The sequence below is a fragment of the Syngnathus leptorhynchus genome, chromosome 6 (genome assembly GCF_054491065.1).
Source record: "Syngnathus leptorhynchus isolate UIUO chromosome 6, UIUO_Slep, whole genome shotgun sequence".
NCBI classification, from domain to species: domain Eukaryota; kingdom Metazoa; phylum Chordata; class Actinopteri; order Syngnathiformes; family Syngnathidae; genus Syngnathus; species Syngnathus leptorhynchus.
Window position 1 is genome coordinate 7,317,015 of NC_141200.1, and position 16,368 is coordinate 7,333,382.

Here is a 16,368-nt window from a genome sequence, read left to right on the forward strand (position 1 = left end):
CAGCAATAAAGCTGCACAAGCAAAGATAGGGACAACAAAGGGCTTGTGGCAAAATTGGCTTTCTTCATGTAATTGCCCAAATCTGAAAAATGAAATGACTATATGTAAGAGGTCCCGGTAGGCCACTCTTTTGTAGCTCACTATGACTTTGAAATAAAATAACACATTTTTATTTTAGTTTATTTTCTAATGTAATCCTGAATTTGAAACGAACAGCTCTCGTGACATTGTAATTTTTATTATTTTGTTGGTGTTCAAAATATGCGTCACAGGCACCGGTGTGCGACACCTGGCGCTACACCTGCAGGTAAACAAAGAGACATCCAATACAAGTTTTTGAGGTGAATGCTAAGTGGTACGTGAACTAAAGATCGCTCACGTAACCTCGCAGATGAAAGCTTATATTTTTCCGTTTGTGACGAAGGGGTGACGTCTTGAGATCTGCCTGGCATATCGACGTTACGTAAAGTTCTTGGCTTTTATTGTGCAAGCAAGTCGATATTGTTCAGTTAAACAGTCCTTTTTTATATCAAAGTCGACAGCTGATTTCACGCTTCACAGCAGTGGACTCAAAAGTCAGAGGACCATCCAAACGAGGCAAGTGGTTATTCATTTTCCGTACCATTTAATGCGTGACAAATCCATATGATTTTCAATAAACTTGTCAAAAGCAGTATTTATTTCGGACGACAGTCTGGTTTCCCTTCCTTTTTATTCCTACAGGGGGCAGCAGCATTGCGCTTCGGAATAGATGATGCAAGACAAGGAAGAATGAATCATAGCCTTTTGTTATTTGCCCCTCATTTTGTTTTATTAGGAAAGGTTTACGCTCTAACAATGCCGCACTTTTACTTGATAACTGGAAAAAGGCTCCTTATTTGGGCTTGAACACGTTTTTTTTGTTTATTTCAGGGCTAGATCGCGTTCACTGTGATGACCACAAGAAAGAGATGGTGCGTACCAATATTTACAGCTCAGAATCTCCCAAGCCTTTCAGAAACAAACCAGGGTTTATGGATCCCAAAAGATAAACGGTAAGGAAGAGGGCTGTTTGGGTGTCCTGTCAAGACAGTATTCGAGTCCCAAATAAAACGTTTTTGAGCTTTTTGACGGTTAATGAAAGCAAACGCCAGACCGGAGTATCGTCGTCGATAAGGTATACAATCTTTTAAGTCTAAGATGTGTAACTATGTACACGGGACTCAACATTCATTGAGTTGACCTTCCCTTAACTAAATTTGACTTTCTGGAAATGACTTGATTAACCTTGCGCATGTAAACTAACAATAATAAAAGCATTAACTATACTGTGCATTGTAACGTTCATGATAAAAGTCAAACCAACTTTTGACATCCGTAAATGTCATTTGCAGCACGTCCTTGACAGTTGGTTGATTTGTTTTTCTTTTTAAAGCGTGCAATCTTTTCTCTTAAATACTTGAAACATTCATTCATTCATTCAATTTCCCAGTAATTTCACATATTTAGTTTGTCAACAATGTCTCTAAAGCCCTCTGGATCCTGTTGCCATCAGTCCACCGGCAACTGCATCAGCAATGCTCACCAGGTGCATCTTGCGCCGAAGCTTCTCCTGTCACCGCCTTAGTAAAAATGTCACCTTCTACATGAGCGAACATGTTGCCTCCACGCCGAGGGATCACACCTGCGAGGACCAGACACCTCTGACTCTTATGCTGCCATGGTTGGGAGCGCGTCCCCAGGCCGTGGCCAAGTACTGTGAGCTCTACCTTCGCACCGGCATTGATGTGCTTGTAGTCGAGAGTGAGGTATCTATCTGTCCGCCTCTGTCCATCCATCCGTCTGTCCACTCATGCTCTTCGTTTACAGGTGCAAGAATTCCTATGGCCTCGCTGGAGTTTGCAACATGGCAAGAAGCTGCTGGAGTTGTTGCACAGTGACCGTTTTGCATCGCGGCCACTGCTCGTGCACGCTTTCTCCATCGGCGGTTACACCTTCTCACAGCTGCTGGTTCTAGTGTCCGAGGACCCGCAGAAATACGAGACACTCACCAAGAGGATCAAAGGACAAATCTATGACAGTCTGGTGGCGGGCTCTGTGGAGTTGATGGCTTCAGGTCAGTTGCGCCTCTAGAAATGTCCACCTTGCGTTTATGATGGAATTGTAGTTTTTTTGTAATCTAATCTACTGTCCAGTCAAGCAAGCGTTGTCTTGTGTCATTAGGTGTGGCCAAGATCGTATTTCCACGCTGGGAGACGACGGTGAAACAAATGAGCCTCCTGTACTTTAACACGTTCAAGCGCCAAACCACCGACTACTACAACAGGAGCATCCAAGTCTTCTGGAACTCTCCCATCACCGTCCCCGCTCTCTTCTTCTACTGTGATAACGACCCGCTGAGTGACCCGTGTGCACTGGAGGAAATAATCAACTTCTGGCGGGGTCGCGGCGTAACCCTCACCGCCAAGAAATGGGAGAGTTCCAAACACGCCGGCCACCTGAAGGCCCACCCACAAGAGTACGTGGACACTCTGGAAACCTTCCTCCATTCGCTCACTCTTGTTCCGCTCAAGGCCAAAATGTAGTTCTCACGCCAAACCTGCTCCAACTGCTGTTATTAGGATGAACTTATCTTCTCAGGTTCCAATACTAATCCAACTATTTATTTTAAATGCAACAAGCGGGAACGGCAAAAAAAAAAAAAAAAAACTACTCTCCAGGTGCTGCTCTCTCTGTGTGATGGATTATTTATTTAATCTTTTTCATTATTACACTAGAAGATTGCAGTTGTAATTGTAGAAGGATAAAAAGTGGGTGCGAGGCTAAAACTATTTGCATAATTTCACTGCTCAAACCAAGAACTGCTGTGAACAGTTTACTTTCGACTTTTGGATGTTTACTCTAAGTGGTTTGACTACTTAGCATGTTAACCTGTGGAGAATGGAACATGCTTGTGCTGTTATGCTCCAACTGCACTACATTGATATTGTCAGGAACTGTTTTCCACAATGGTTTGATTGGTTTTTGGAAGTAAATGCAATTGAATGTACGGTGGATGCAATGTGTCTTGAAAACTTGGCTGTCTATTTACATTTCCGAATTGTGAAAGATGACACGCCTTTATGTGTACTGTACATTATTTCCTAAATAAAAACAGGATGTATACAATTTGCCTTTTAAGAATTGTACCATTTAATTTGTAATGCAAATAGAGTGGGGGATCCAAGTCCAGAAAGGCAGAAACTTGGACCTCCTGCCGGTTCCTTTGTGGTAACATTCCACTGCATCTATCATATGGCATTCCAGGAAACACCAATGGAGACTGCCCTCAACAGAGACAAAGGATCTGAGTTTCTGCCCTAAGTGTCACCAACTCAGGCAACCTCAAGTTCTTATGCCTCAGCAATGCAAGAAATTAAAACACGTTTGTTTAGTAAATTGTCACGTTTTGAATCAAATTGTTTACATTTCAACATGGCTGACTGGTTCAGTAATTAAAACATACAATTTAAAATGTATTTTGTCTTAGAACGTCTGTTTTAGAGCATAAAATTTCAAACATAGGTATTGTGTCAGATTACTACTAATAATTAGTTTTAAATGTATAAAATTATATAATTCTTTACAGTCAAGTCCATACTGTCACAAAAATACATTGGCAGCGGTGGGATTCGAACCCACGCCTCCGAAGAGACTGGAGCCTTAATCCAGCGCCTTAGACCGCTCGGCCACGCTACCAGTGACGTAACGTCGTACCAAATAATTTATAAAGCAATATACTACCTGGGAGCCGCTTCTAAATTGAGCGAGTGCGGATACTAGCAAGTCAACGCTACTCTCCATGTCTACATATCCTGTAGTCATAGAATAAAAAATGAGGACGAGAGCACGTATTAATTGTTTTGGTTCAAAATGTGCCACGAACGAACGATGTTAATGAAACTATGTCCCGTAACTGGACAAACTGAGCGAAAAGAAGACGCCACACTCACTTCACCACCGTGGGCGACAGATGGCGATGTATAGCAAATTCTTGCGCAGAAACAAACGCTAAAGAAGATACTGCTGATGACTTCCGGGCAAATCATTTCCAAGATGGCCACCCACGTCAAGTAAACATGCGACTAAAGTTGGTCGTGCTCGCTGCAGACATTGCATCTATTTAACGTTGTATGCGCGCTAATAATTGTTATTGTATTGTATATTTAGTTGTTTACGTTCGATATTTTTATTACCGATCGGGAAGTCATTCCGTTGCTTGTTTTCTTAAACCTTGCATTAACGTCAGCGAGGCAGAAGAGAGCAAGCAAGCATGGCAACTCGTACGCTGTTTATCAAGGGGTTGCCGGCGTCAGCTTCGAATGAACGCCTGGAGGAAATTTTCTCCGAGATTGGTCCTGTCAAGCAGTGCTTCGTGGTCAAAGACAAAGGTGAATTCTTCCTTCTTTGGCCTATCAAACTAGGGTTGTAAATGGGAAATAAAGGGAATGTATGGGATTAAACGAATAAATCATAAAAAGGGAAGGTTGGCTCTTAATGGGAAATTTGAGCATAGTTTGAATTAAAATTCAAACTGTACCAAAACAAATAGATTTCAATTTAAAAAAACACACTGGTAACTTGCTTAACGAGTGCCCAAATCGTTTGTGCATATTATGTACTGTGAGTTTGAAATAATGTACTTTTTTTGTATCCAATTTATTAATAAATTGACAATAATCGGCAGATTAATCGACCAATTAAGTAATCGTAAATTACAGCCCTCGATTTATCACATGCCTGTCTTCTTCTGAACTAGGTGCAGAAACATGTCGAGGATTTGGCTATGTGACGTATGCCCTGGAGGACGATGCACAGCAAGCGTTGAAAAACATAAAAGATTATGATGGAAAGAAGCTTTTTGTTTCGGTGGCCAAGAAGAAATTGAAGGACAAGCGAGATGAAAAGAAAAAAGGTGTGCATGATGACCCAGAGCTTCATAAATACATAGTAATATCTAATATTGATGTATTTTCTTTTTTTTTTTTCTGATATTCAGTTACAAAAGAGCCAGAAGTGGCAGCGCCAGCAGTGCCAGCAGTGCCAGTAGTGCCACAGCCACCAGAGGCAACTGAGCAAAACTTTAAAAACATCAGGAAGACTATTCTGAAAGCTCGACTCATTATTAGGAATCTCAGTTTTAAGGTACATCTTGCTTCTTTCACAACGCATGTCCGAAGTCTTTCGGTGACATGATGTTTTGTGTTGTAGTGCTCTGAGAAAGATCTCAAGCAGGTTTTCAGCAAATTCGGAGAAGTGCTTGAAGCCAAAATACCTCTCAAGCCTGGTAAATGTGATAAAATGTGCTCATCTGAACCTATAAGGTACACTTGACTTTTTTTTTTACGGACTTTTTTTTTTTGCCTTTCAACAGATGGTAAGATGCGGGGCTTTGCGTTCGTCCAGTTCAAAAATGTATCCATGGCATCCAAAGCGCTTCAAACTATGAACCTGAAGGAAATTAAAGGTATTTCTTATTCATATCTTGAAGTAACTATTTTTTCACATTCTAAGGCTGCATTCATGTTGGCTCGCTGTTTCATTTTAAGGCCGCCAAGTAGCTGTCGATTGGGCTGTGGCGAAAGACAAGTATGTTGCTATGCAGGGGACATCCACTAAAGGTAGAGATCATTGTCACATTTCCAATTTTGTAGCCCTTTTCAGAATTTTTGTCAATAACAGGGGACTTTCGGGTGGCAGAATGTGAGGAATTTGAGTGACGACAGCTAATGTGCAAAATTACTACTAGATATACTTCAAAAGGTTTAAGTTTGTTTCAGTTTCCTCAGATCAATCCAATAGATGGAAGGTTTTGTTTATTATTAGTCCCATCGAAACTACTGCCACCCGGACGTACGTCATGTCATGGTTGAAAAGGTCTATGACAAGCCAAGTTCATAAACATACCTAAAAGAAGTAACTGTCTATTTGTTGATTCCACAGAGACTACAACGAACAAAGAGGTTGGCGCTGAAGACAAGAAAGAGGAAAAGCAACAAGCAGTCAACAGGAAGTAGGAGTCTCAAATGCGTGTCACCAAAATTAGAGGAATTCAATGAATGAATTATGACAATCTACCACCCTCTGGTGTTGACCCAAAGTGACATCAACGTGCCCTTTTGGCTCGCAATTGCTAATGTAACGTGGCCAGCACTTTTGGTCAACAGCAGGAGGCGGTGCTTGATAAAATGAGAAGGATGATAGAGCTGGATTAATCTACTTAATTCTTATTCCACCAATGCGACATTAATTACAATATAACGGTCCTGGGTGTCCGGAAAGAATTGCAGCTCGATTTAATTTTCGCTTGTGGAGGCAGCACTTTATCATTAATCTGCTTATCAAGTCGTGAATGTATGTTCTGTATGCTTAAATCGCTTGCATCGGTTGTGTGTGCCTACAGCGTCAGTTCAAAAACATCTGCATCACAGAGCAAGAAGTTAATGTCAAATGACGATGATGATGATGATGATGATGATGACGATGAAGATGGTGAAGATGATGATGAGGAAGATGATGAAGATGATGAAGAAGATAGTGAGGTGGAGAATGAAATAGATGACGAGTCCCAGGAGGACGATGTTAGCCAAGATTCGGATGAGGATGAAGATGAGAATGATTCAGATGAGGATGAAGATGAGAATGATTCGGATGAGTGCAATGGCCACCAATCAGGTATAGTTGATATTTTACAATGAACAACATAATGAAAATAATATGCCAAGAGTAAACTGCGTCATTATCAATTTGTTGCGGCTTGTCCTTCTGTTGTGTGTATTTTGGCCACTGGGCGGCAGTATAATACAGTTCAAGCAACACAAAATATAAGTGGACAGCACATTGGAGTTGTTTTAAATAGTGAGCAAAAAAGCTTAATCATTCTTCTATTTGCACTAGCTCAAAAGAAGTCGAAGACAACACTTCCCTCAGACGTGGGGCAAGGCAGAACCATTTTCATCAGGTTTGCTCTTTTTTTCTTTTCTTAGTTGTTAATCTCCTTCACTCAGACTCTTCTTACTTTTCAGAAACTTGTCATTTGATACTGAAGAAGAAAACCTGGAGGAACGTTTGCTTCAGTATGGAGACATCAACTACATCAAGATTGTTAGCCATTCAGACACGGGCCATTCGAAAGGTTGAGCCAAAAGTGATTACTTGGGACGCGCTGTTTCATGTTCTTCACTTGACTCGGCTGTTTTATTCCAGGTTGTGCCTTCGCTCAGTTCAAAGCCAAGGAGGCTGCGGACAGATGCATCGCCGCAGCGCAAGATACAGCAGAAGTAAGCATTGGATTATTTATTTTTTTGCCTCCAATGTCACTTTTTAAATCATATCTGTCCCCCGTCGCATGCAGGACGGTGGAATTCGACTGGACGGGAGGAAGCTGCTGATCGTGGCCGCTGTGAGCAGAGATGACGCTGCCAAGCTGAAGGACAAAAAGGTCAAAGTGCAAAAAGGCACCAGGAACTTGTATCTGGCCAGAGAAGGATGTACGTTTTTTTAAATATATAATTTATTCCATACTAATTATTTAATTTTAACATTTGTAACTATTTTGAAATAATTATTCTGAATACATTTTTAACATTTAAAAATTAAATCTCAAATTGAATTTAATTTAACTACATATTGATTTGATGTCTTTCTTCAGTGATCCGTGCTGGAAGCAAGGTGGCCGAGGGTGTGTCCGAAGCAGACATGACCAAGCGAGCTAGAGTGAGTGAACGCTCGCAAGAGGATGAACATTTTTGGCTTTCATTTATTCTTTTATTCGCCATGTATTGTAGTTTGAAGATATAAAAAGGGCCAAGCTGCGAGATACAGGCGTATTTGTCTCCAAAAATCGTCTGTGCGTCCACAACCTACCAAAATCCGTAGACAACAAGAAGCTGCGCGCACTCTGCCTGCAGGGGTTCACTAGCATCACAGGCGTCAGGATAACAGAGGTGAGTTTAACAAAACGTCCACAAGAGAGCAGTCTTGTTACTTTTACTCACCAACATGTATTTACACGTTTTCTCCCAGTGTCGTGTCATGTATGACAGAAAGCCAGAGAAAGGTCAGGTGACGGGCAAGTCTCTGGGTTATGGCTTCGTCCAGTTTCAAAACCACGAGCATGCTCTGTCCGCGCTGCGCTACCTCAACAACAACCCCAACATCTTTAACGCACATAAGGTTTGCCTCAAGGTTTCTTTACGGTGTGGTCTGAATAAAAGTATAAACTGTACTCTGAATCAGTAAGTCAAACTAAAGTGCAAATCACAATGATAATGCAAGTACATCTGTGGCTTTACCAATTCTTGCATGCGTATCATTTCGTTTCATTCAACAGGATATGTAAACACGAATAATTAATAAGCATCAGCAGGCATGACGGCGCCTCATCAATTAAGTAGTGTAATTTTTTTATGATCTTCCACATTCCAGAGACCTATTGTGGAGTTCTCCCTGGAAGATACCCGCAAGCTCAAACTCAAAGAAATGCGACAGCAAAAAAGCAGGGTGGGCATATTGTGTGTGTGTGTTTGTGTTTTTAAACTCAGTTGATTAATTGATTTTTCTTTTTTTTCCAGGAACAGAATTTCAGGAAACAGGGTGGAAAAGGCAAAATGACACCTCAGACGAACAGAGACTGGAAAGGAACCAAACAAGGTAGATCTAGAACAGTGTCATTGACTGAAAAAAAAATCCATTCACAAACACAAGTAGAAAAGTATTGCAAAAATTAAAATCTGTCCAGATTCTGTATTGTATAATCTCAGTTGGGTTATGTAATGAAGCAATAGACTGGTTGCCAGTTACCAACAGGGCAAAAAGATGAACTAAAATAGTGAATGAAATAATAATGTTGAAAAACGTACACACAACTGGGACAAAGGTTTTAAGATAAATGCTGAATAACTCAGCTGAAGACCCTGAAGAATAATTTGAACCTCAAAACTTCATAGATGAACACGCGCCACATTTTCTTGCATTATCACTTCCTGTATGTCTTATGGCCAAGTGTCCTGATACGTTTGTCCATATTGTCTGTCTCTTGGCCCTGTTCAATCCGTTCTCGTAGGGTCGGCATCAGGTCCTCACAACAAGCCGAGGCCGAATCAGCACTCGGGTTTCCTGACCAAGCCCGAAGTGGAGCACGTGGAACTGGAGAACGGAAAGAAGCGGAGGAAAGTGCTGCCCTTCCCGACCCACCGAGGACCCAAGATCAGGTACAGTTGTTGCAAGATGCAGGGATGCTCCAATTGTGAAAAGAGAATTGTTAATATGGCATCACACCAGATGTTTTGTTCTTTAATTTCTTCTTTGTCTCTCATCTTTTGCATAATAACTGAAATGTCTTGTGCTCCAGCCTACATTTATAAGTGAAGTGTGTTGCACGAGTGATGGAGAAAATATGTAAATTCAAGTTAAATTAACAGGGATGACGATTTGTTAGTGGTATTTTTATTCAACAGAAGAGTGTTTTGTGAGAATGTTTGATTAAGCTGAATCACCTTTTCATTGCACTTGCGAGAAGTGATGGCGCTATCAATTGTTGTTACTCAATACCGATGAGTACTCATTTGGAAATATTATAGTACTCAAACATGGTCGGAAAAAAAGTGCTTTCTTTGCATCCATAGTGATAAGTTGTTGACTCCTAACAAGCTTTTGGACTCTTCCAGAGCGCGTGACAGAGGCAAGCAGAAGGCTCCGCCTCCCAAGAAAGCTCAGCATGGAGTCAGTAGAAAAGGACGGCAAATGCAGCAAATGGAGAAGAGCACTCGAAGAGGAAATCAGGTTTATATAGCACCTTACCTATATTTTAGAATCAAAAAATGTAATGGAGTACTATCTATCTTTTTGTCTTAAATCCTGAATTTATCTTTAATTATTTTGTTTCCTAGATTTTTTTTTTTTTTAAATGAGTTGATAATGGCTGTTTTTGAAACAAACAAGTAAATTAAAGAATGTGTATAAAAATATGTAGCCAGTAAATGTATTTTCACTCATTTTAATTAAGTAATCTACATAGTTATTCTACTTGTTAACAATGGTTTGAATGACAGTAAATATACATTTTATGTTTTTCTTTTCTCTCATTGTAGACGAAAGGAGCAATGAGGAATTCGAGGAACAGGGGCAGTGATAATTTTGACAGGATGGTGGAACAGTACAAGAAGAAAATTCTCTCCAACAGCGAGAAAGGCTCCGGTATGAGAAAAAACAAATGGTTTGATAACTAACCTCATGTTATTATTTAGGACAAATTCCAAGATACCGATTCACATTGTATACCATGTTTGTATGAACTCCCAATGTTGAACTATTATTATGAAATGCCCTGTTGCATAAAAAGTGTTTTTATTGTAAATGTAGGTTGTGTTTGTATTAAAATTGTGGAATCAATTGGCTCAGTGTTCATCATGACCTCGATTTGACAAGCCAATTTTGTTGCGAGATATGAGGAGAGGGCAGTACGATGGAATAATGATTCTCTCTGCCTCACATTTCTGAGAATCGCTGTTCAAATCCCAGGTTCAATTTTCCTATGTGGAGTTTGTATGTTCTACCCGAGTTTTTTCTCAGCTTCCTTGTTTGTCTGTAAATGCCCTGCGATTAGCTGACAGTATACCAGGGAAAGCCCCGCCTCTCACCCTGTCATCTGTGAGATCCGGCTCACCCAAATGAAGTGCTACAGAAAATAGCAAGATAACTGGATCACAGATAACCCTTACTGGAAATTAAGGGAGGAAAAAAGACACTTTATTCCATATATTTTTTCTTAAATAGGTTTTAAAAAAGCAAATACAGTACAAAAATATACAAAATGCACATTTGAAGGTGATAAATAGCAGTATTAGAAGAGCTGGTGGTGGATGTTGACATAAATAAATTCCCAGTATTTAAATAAGAATAGTGACCCAGTGGTTAGCACATCTGCCTCACACTTCTGAGGTTCTGGGTTTGACTCCGGGCTGCGGCTTTCCTGCTTGGCGTTTGCAAGGACTATCTTTCTCCGGCTTCCTCCCACATTTCACAAACATGCTCGTTAGCCTCATTGAAAACTCTCAATTGTTGGTAGACGTGAATGCGAATGATGCCAAAATCCATTTTTGTGCCTCTATTTAGTTGCAGATATCATTGGGATGGATGCAAGGCCATCTGCATTTGACAATTTAAACTTTGCAGTTTCTGGCAAGTAGTTTTGCTTTCCCTGACTGCAGTTTAACGGTTGACAAACTGCCGCCACTGATGAAAGTCGGTGAACTTCCATAGCAGGCGATCATACAAAGCCAGGGAAGATCTTAACCCGGAGGGGGTTACACTGGAACGCAACAAAAGCGGAATTTAGTGGCTGTTGGGAGAGTAATAAAGCTTTACCTGTACCGACTTCAGGTTGTTCTAAACTGCAAAGCCGAAGCTGTCCAATGTTGATTGCCTCAATTGTGTCCATACGTAGTCAAATGGAAAAATAATTTGTTGAGTGACATTTTGAACACTACGATGTGGTTTGAACGTCCTATATAAATTAAAGAAGAAGAATGGATAAATAAGAACAGCTCTGTTTTCAAGTCTTCAATGAACCAAACGTGCATTTTGGAGTTTCCATCTCAGCATTTGTCCAGGTTGTCCATGTTCTGCAACAGTCGTGTGAGGATGTCCTTGACTCTGATCAGAGCCTCGATGCCGACGGTGAGGACGAAGCCTCGCTGACTCTGCAGCCGCTGCAGCGCGCCGCCTGCAGCTGACGTTCTGTTGACCTTGGTCGCTCCGCAGCGACCCTTCTTCCACTGACCGAGGTAACCCTTCAGCCACGAGATCTCGGCCTTCACCTGAGACGCGTCCAGAGAGTCTGAGATGAGCTTCTCATAGCCGTCTAGGAGCGTCACCACCGAGGAGAGCCCATCCAGTTTGTCGGCCGGCGGCGTCAGCGTCATGCCAGGAGGAACCTGCCACACCACACCACGCACAACCAATCAAGTTTTTGGTGTGTATTATTATTATATATGATAATAATCTAGAGGGGCAATGATTCAATTGTGTTTTTTCTTTTTTTTTTTAATAGTTCACTGCTACGCTCAATGTAAATTTAAGAAATAAACACTGTAGCTTTGCCACAGTAACATGCAGTTGTGAATTAGGTTTGTGCTTAAATATTGGGAATAAATACTTAAGTAATGATTAAATGAATGCATTCACTGCCTTGCATATTCATTTTTGTTAACTGGAATCTAACTCTTTACTGCCACGGCAAGAGTTCTTTCAACTGGTATGTGAAATTCGGTTTTGTAAGAATTCTCATGACATGAGCTCAGCACAGATTTTGAGAAGATACAGTCAAGGGGGAATCTCAGTTTGTCATGTCGATAATTTGGGGGAAATTCTAACACGTTGGAAACCAGACATGTACCGTATCAAAGGTATTTATCATGAAAAGACAGCACAGTTAATATAGTGAATGGCGTGTATAAAATCTTTCATTTCAAGTCATACAGTGAAACAGCGTTGCTCAGAGCGCGTTTTCTACCTCTGTAAATCAATGTTGCCATTTTTCCTTTCTAATTCTTCTTTTTGTTGGTTTATTGTCAAATACAACAAACACATTTTGTCATTGTGTTTAGTTTAAGTAAGTAGTGTAACCTGTTGCCTGTTGTTTGCAGAAAAGCTCTTTGAATTTCTGGAGTTGTTACCTGGATTTTATTGATCTTGGCCACCAGCTGCTTAGACCTCCCTTCCACCGTGGCTTTCATCCTGATGGCCTCTGCCGACATGGGGGCCGCTATGACCGCGCCCCACATTTGGGAGACGGACACCAGAACGGCCAAGGTGATGCAGTCCATTGTGTTTTTTTGCGGCTGCGGATCCCGGGAGAAATGCCAACAGTATTTTAATTCAAGTCTTTTGTGTACTTTCCCCAGCAAGCAACATAACTGGTCACTTCCTTCCACTTATTGACGCAACCTGTTTGATTGTGCGTGCAAATATTTGAGATTCCTCTAAATAGATGTTGGGTACAAAGATCGACCGCTTCCGCATGCCTGCGGTTGTCCTAATTTGGTCCGGCACCCAAATCTTAGTTGGCTCTCTTCCTTGTCAATTAGAGTTGATTATTATTCATTGACCGACGAAAGAAAGTCGCACGACAATTTCCAATATTTTGTTGTGATCATTGGCAGTTTTTTTTATATTTCCAAAATTGGGCATTTGTATTTTTTAGTTATTATTCATGTTTAATTTTAATTGAGAATATTTTGTGTTGTTGTATGCTATGACATTCATAACTTATGTTTTAGTGATTTGTATTTTTTCAATTTAGTTATATATTTGTTTCGAACTTTTCAATGTTTTTTTTAGATTTTTTCTGTAATTTTCAGTTTATATATATATATATATATATATATATATATATATATATATATATATATATATATATATATATATATATATATATATATATATACATATATATATATATATATATATATAATATCCCGCAAGATTTGAGAAGAAAAAAAACTTCAACTAAATAAAAGAATCATATTATCATAACATAATAATAATATAACAGATTATCATATTAATTGAGCCAATTAGCAATCAAAGCACTCAATCACAAGTCTTCTTTTTCCACATACCCACATATGTATGATGCGTTAGTACCTACAATAAATGACCGTGATAAGTCTCGGGCACCATGCCAGAATTGTTCATGCAAACATCAAACTTCCAATTAAGCACAAAATGGATCCCAAAGGGTTCCATGTCAAGCACTCCGAGAAGTAAAGTTGCGCTTACCTTTTGGTGGTGAGTGTGTCCACTGTTGGGGCCACCATCGGTGTGTCTTATAGTAGTGGGATGTTGAGTCACCTCTTACTCATCGCTTTCCCCGACCCCCCCACCTCCTTCGCCCATCCCCTCACCTTCCTCTTCCCAGCCCAGCGCATCATACCCTCGTTTACATATGCAATAGCGCTTATTGGGTTTTACTTTTGAGCAACAATCAACTTGCCATTTTTTAATCACTGCACATAAATGCATGCAAATTAAATAAGGGTACAGAGATGGCAAAAATATATTGTACTTTAGTAGAAGTACAAATACTAGTGTTAAACAAATTGCCGGTAAAAGTAGCTATTGTGAATTTTGCACTATTAACGGAGAAATGAATGAAAACTGTCTCGACTATCACTACTATACTGTATTCTAATCTTTAGCAGGTATTATAGTGTTATTTTTAATATGTTATTTCTAATTCTAGTTAACCTTCCTGTTTTGTTTCTGTCAGTGCATGAAAAATCAGCCACTGAGCACATCCAACGTTGTCATTTTTAGTTTAGGTGTAGAATGGAAACAAATATTTTCCAAGTTCTGCAGTCTAATTTTGAGCTTAAAATTTTTCAGATTCATTAGCGCAACTATGGGTCATTTGCCATTTCAAAGGTGGAGAAGATATAAAAAGTTGTCAAAAAATGAAATACTCGGATTAAGTGCAGAGCGCCTCTGTACCTGTTCTAGTAGTATGCACTAACCTCGACTCTCCATTGCTCATTCTAAGTCTTGCCCATCAAAATCCAGCCGGTCACTGGTGTTTGTTTAGCGTGAATTGTTGTCGCATTGTGTTGAATCATTAAAAAGCATACAAATGTGATCAAAATAGTATTGGAACAAAATATATTTCAATATTAATATCTTTAGATGAATATTAAAGGGGCAGTCAACCGCCAAATTTTCTTTGTAATAGTATGTTCTGTGCAGCCCAACATGTCAAAACACTCTTCTGATTCATATTTTGTTTGTGGAATATGAATAAAACAGACAAAATCCACTTGGTTTTATCCAGCTCAGGGGGCGGCCATTTTGCCACTTGCCGTCGACTAAAAACGACATCACGATTGCTCGGCGCTCAGGTCACAACCAATCATGGCTCAGCTTCAGAAAACTGGTTGAGTGATTGTATCTTTTCACAAGACAACACTGGGGGAAAAAAAGACTGCAAAGTCAGTTTTTCAGTGTACCCCTTGTGTTCGTGTTAATAAAATTAAACCACAGACAAAAAAATAAATAAAAAAGCCCATAGTTGGCCCAAATATCAGTTATTCCTCCCTGTTGTCAACGTCATTTGACCCATTTGTTACTTAGTCTCACATGTGAATGGGGGGCAGATGCGATAACTGTGGTGTTATATCCCTTTGTAGGTTAAAAAAAAAAAAAAAACGTATTCGGCCCATAAGTATTTCCCAGATTGATTGCCTTATCCTTGCTTGCTTGTCTTGCATTTTGCCCAATTAAAGATATCGCATCATCACAGACATTGCGATAGCTGCTCTCAGGTGCATTTTTAATGTCTCAGCTCTTATTCCTTTATCTTCTCCTCATCCAGAGTAGTTATTCTTGGACGAGCATCCGTGTTGTGACACAAACTCATGAGGGAAGGGGTTAAAAAAAATAGAGAACCACGTGTCTTCGAGGAGGTCTTATGAGAAATAAAAAAACAAATATGTCTGTTAGAGTTGTTTGTTTTAGGTTTCGCTCATGGCAATTTACTGTAAAGCCGGCATACCTCACTCACACTGAGGGGGATAGAAAACAGAGGCCTCGTAAAAATCGCACATCGTCTTTAATAACGCGTTCAGCTCGAGCAGAAATGTGACGTTATCAAGGAAATTGACGAGAAAAGGCACCGTAAAGGACACACTTCTGGGAATGAGAGTCAAGCGGTGGCAAAATTTAATCCCACTTTAATCTTCAACGGGAATTGTCTATTATTCATGAAAGCAAAACACGTTGGAATGAACTGGACGCTCATGTTTGAGAAGGAAGAGGAAGAAAAAAAAAAAGTCTTACTTTTCTGTGTGCCAGCAACAAACTGAGTTATAAACGCTGACATCTGGGATTAATAACAAGCTGCCGCTCACTGAAAAGTTTCTTAACAAGGTTTTTTTTTTTTCTTTGCCTGCTGGAATACGACTTCATCAGTAACAGGAACAACTTCAAGGTAAAATCGAGGTACACAGATGTTGGACTAAATTTGAACAGTTTTACCCCCTTCAGATCAAACTTTTTACAAATCTGATGATCAGATGTCTTTCAAAAATGATCCGGTGCAACTAATCTGTGGTGTGGGTTGTGTTGAGTGCTTTTGTTTTTCCGTCCCGATGTGCTCAGAAAACAGTCCAGGCTAACAATGGTAATCGTTAAAACCTTTTCAAAATTTACAACCATCAATCCTTAGTCAGGGTCCAGTTTAGAAAATGTAACCCTTTTGTTGTCAAAGACATGAAAAGATGATCTCCCCCAATCTGCTCAGAAAGAGGTCAGGGCCAACAACTGTCAACATTAAACCCGTTTTAAGATTTACTTCAA

The 16,368-nt window shown here is 40.0% G+C and overlaps 3 protein-coding genes and 1 non-coding gene across 9 annotated transcripts; 2 read left to right on the plus strand and 2 right to left on the minus strand.

The window, feature by feature from the left end:
* The first annotated feature begins 348 nt into the window (after positions 1 to 348).
* LOC147055712 (transmembrane protein 53) lies at positions 349 to 3,497 on the plus strand. Of its 6 annotated transcripts, none has more exons than XM_085915220.1 (5): positions 349 to 597; positions 913 to 1,034; positions 1,511 to 1,787; positions 1,849 to 2,095; positions 2,203 to 3,497. In XM_085915220.1, the coding sequence occupies exons 2-5, from the start codon at positions 934 to 936 to the stop codon at positions 2,562 to 2,564; spliced, it is 987 nt and encodes a 328-aa protein (XP_085771346.1). In that variant the 5' UTR covers positions 349 to 597; positions 913 to 933; the 3' UTR covers positions 2,565 to 3,497. The 6 variants fall into 6 exon arrangements, with proteins under 6 accessions (XP_085771346.1, XP_085771347.1, XP_085771348.1 ...); XM_085915221.1 differs by having other exon boundaries at positions 1,535 to 1,787; XM_085915222.1 differs by having other exon boundaries at positions 913 to 953.
* A 138-nt stretch (positions 3,498 to 3,635) lies between these two features.
* trnal-aag (transfer RNA leucine (anticodon AAG)) lies at positions 3,636 to 3,717 on the minus strand. Its single transcript has one exon. It is a non-coding gene; the product is annotated as a tRNA-Leu (tRNA).
* Positions 3,718 to 4,067: 350 nt separating this feature from the next.
* Positions 4,068 to 10,410, plus strand: rbm28 (RNA binding motif protein 28). The gene is made up of 20 exons (XM_085915259.1): positions 4,068 to 4,409; positions 4,778 to 4,933; positions 5,018 to 5,163; positions 5,230 to 5,305; positions 5,393 to 5,485; positions 5,568 to 5,639; positions 5,962 to 6,031; positions 6,422 to 6,693; positions 6,916 to 6,979; positions 7,044 to 7,153; positions 7,225 to 7,298; positions 7,373 to 7,508; positions 7,670 to 7,734; positions 7,806 to 7,964; positions 8,044 to 8,193; positions 8,446 to 8,520; positions 8,592 to 8,670; positions 9,083 to 9,230; positions 9,687 to 9,801; positions 10,110 to 10,410. Exons 1-20 carry the CDS (start codon positions 4,292 to 4,294, stop codon positions 10,245 to 10,247), a joined length of 2,316 nt encoding a protein of 771 aa, XP_085771385.1. The 5' UTR covers positions 4,068 to 4,291; the 3' UTR covers positions 10,248 to 10,410.
* Positions 10,411 to 11,615: 1,205 nt separating this feature from the next.
* LOC147055715 (leptin-like) lies at positions 11,616 to 12,845 on the minus strand. The gene is made up of 2 exons (XM_085914609.1): positions 12,696 to 12,845; positions 11,616 to 11,954 (listed from the first exon to the last, which is right to left on the minus strand). The coding sequence occupies exons 1-2, from the start codon at positions 12,843 to 12,845 to the stop codon at positions 11,616 to 11,618; spliced, it is 489 nt and encodes a 162-aa protein (XP_085770735.1).
* Positions 12,846 to 16,368: the final 3,523 nt, after the last annotated feature.

Excerpts from the sequence above, each read along its gene's own strand:
- LOC147055712 (XM_085915220.1), top strand. The coding sequence starts at position 934 with ATGACCACAAGAAAGAGATGGTGCGTACCAATATTTACAGCTCAGAAT. Across the intron at positions 1,788-1,848 it reads TGCTTGTAGTCGAGAGTGAG|GTGCAAGAATTCCTATGGCC; the intron begins GTATCTATCTGT and ends CTTCGTTTACAG. Across the intron at positions 2,096-2,202 it reads TGTGGAGTTGATGGCTTCAG|GTGTGGCCAAGATCGTATTT; the intron begins GTCAGTTGCGCC and ends TTGTGTCATTAG.
- rbm28 (XM_085915259.1), top strand. The coding sequence starts at position 4,292 with ATGGCAACTCGTACGCTGTTTATCAAGGGGTTGCCGGCGTCAGCTTCG. Across the intron at positions 7,509-7,669 it reads GTATCTGGCCAGAGAAGGAT|TGATCCGTGCTGGAAGCAAG; the intron begins GTACGTTTTTTT and ends GTCTTTCTTCAG. Across the intron at positions 7,735-7,805 it reads ACATGACCAAGCGAGCTAGA|TTTGAAGATATAAAAAGGGC; the intron begins GTGAGTGAACGC and ends CATGTATTGTAG.
- LOC147055715 (XM_085914609.1), bottom strand. The coding sequence starts at position 12,845 with ATGGACTGCATCACCTTGGCCGTTCTGGTGTCCGTCTCCCAAATGTGG. Across the intron at positions 11,955-12,695 it reads CCAAGATCAATAAAATCCAG|GTTCCTCCTGGCATGACGCT; the intron begins GTAACAACTCCA and ends GTGGTGTGGCAG.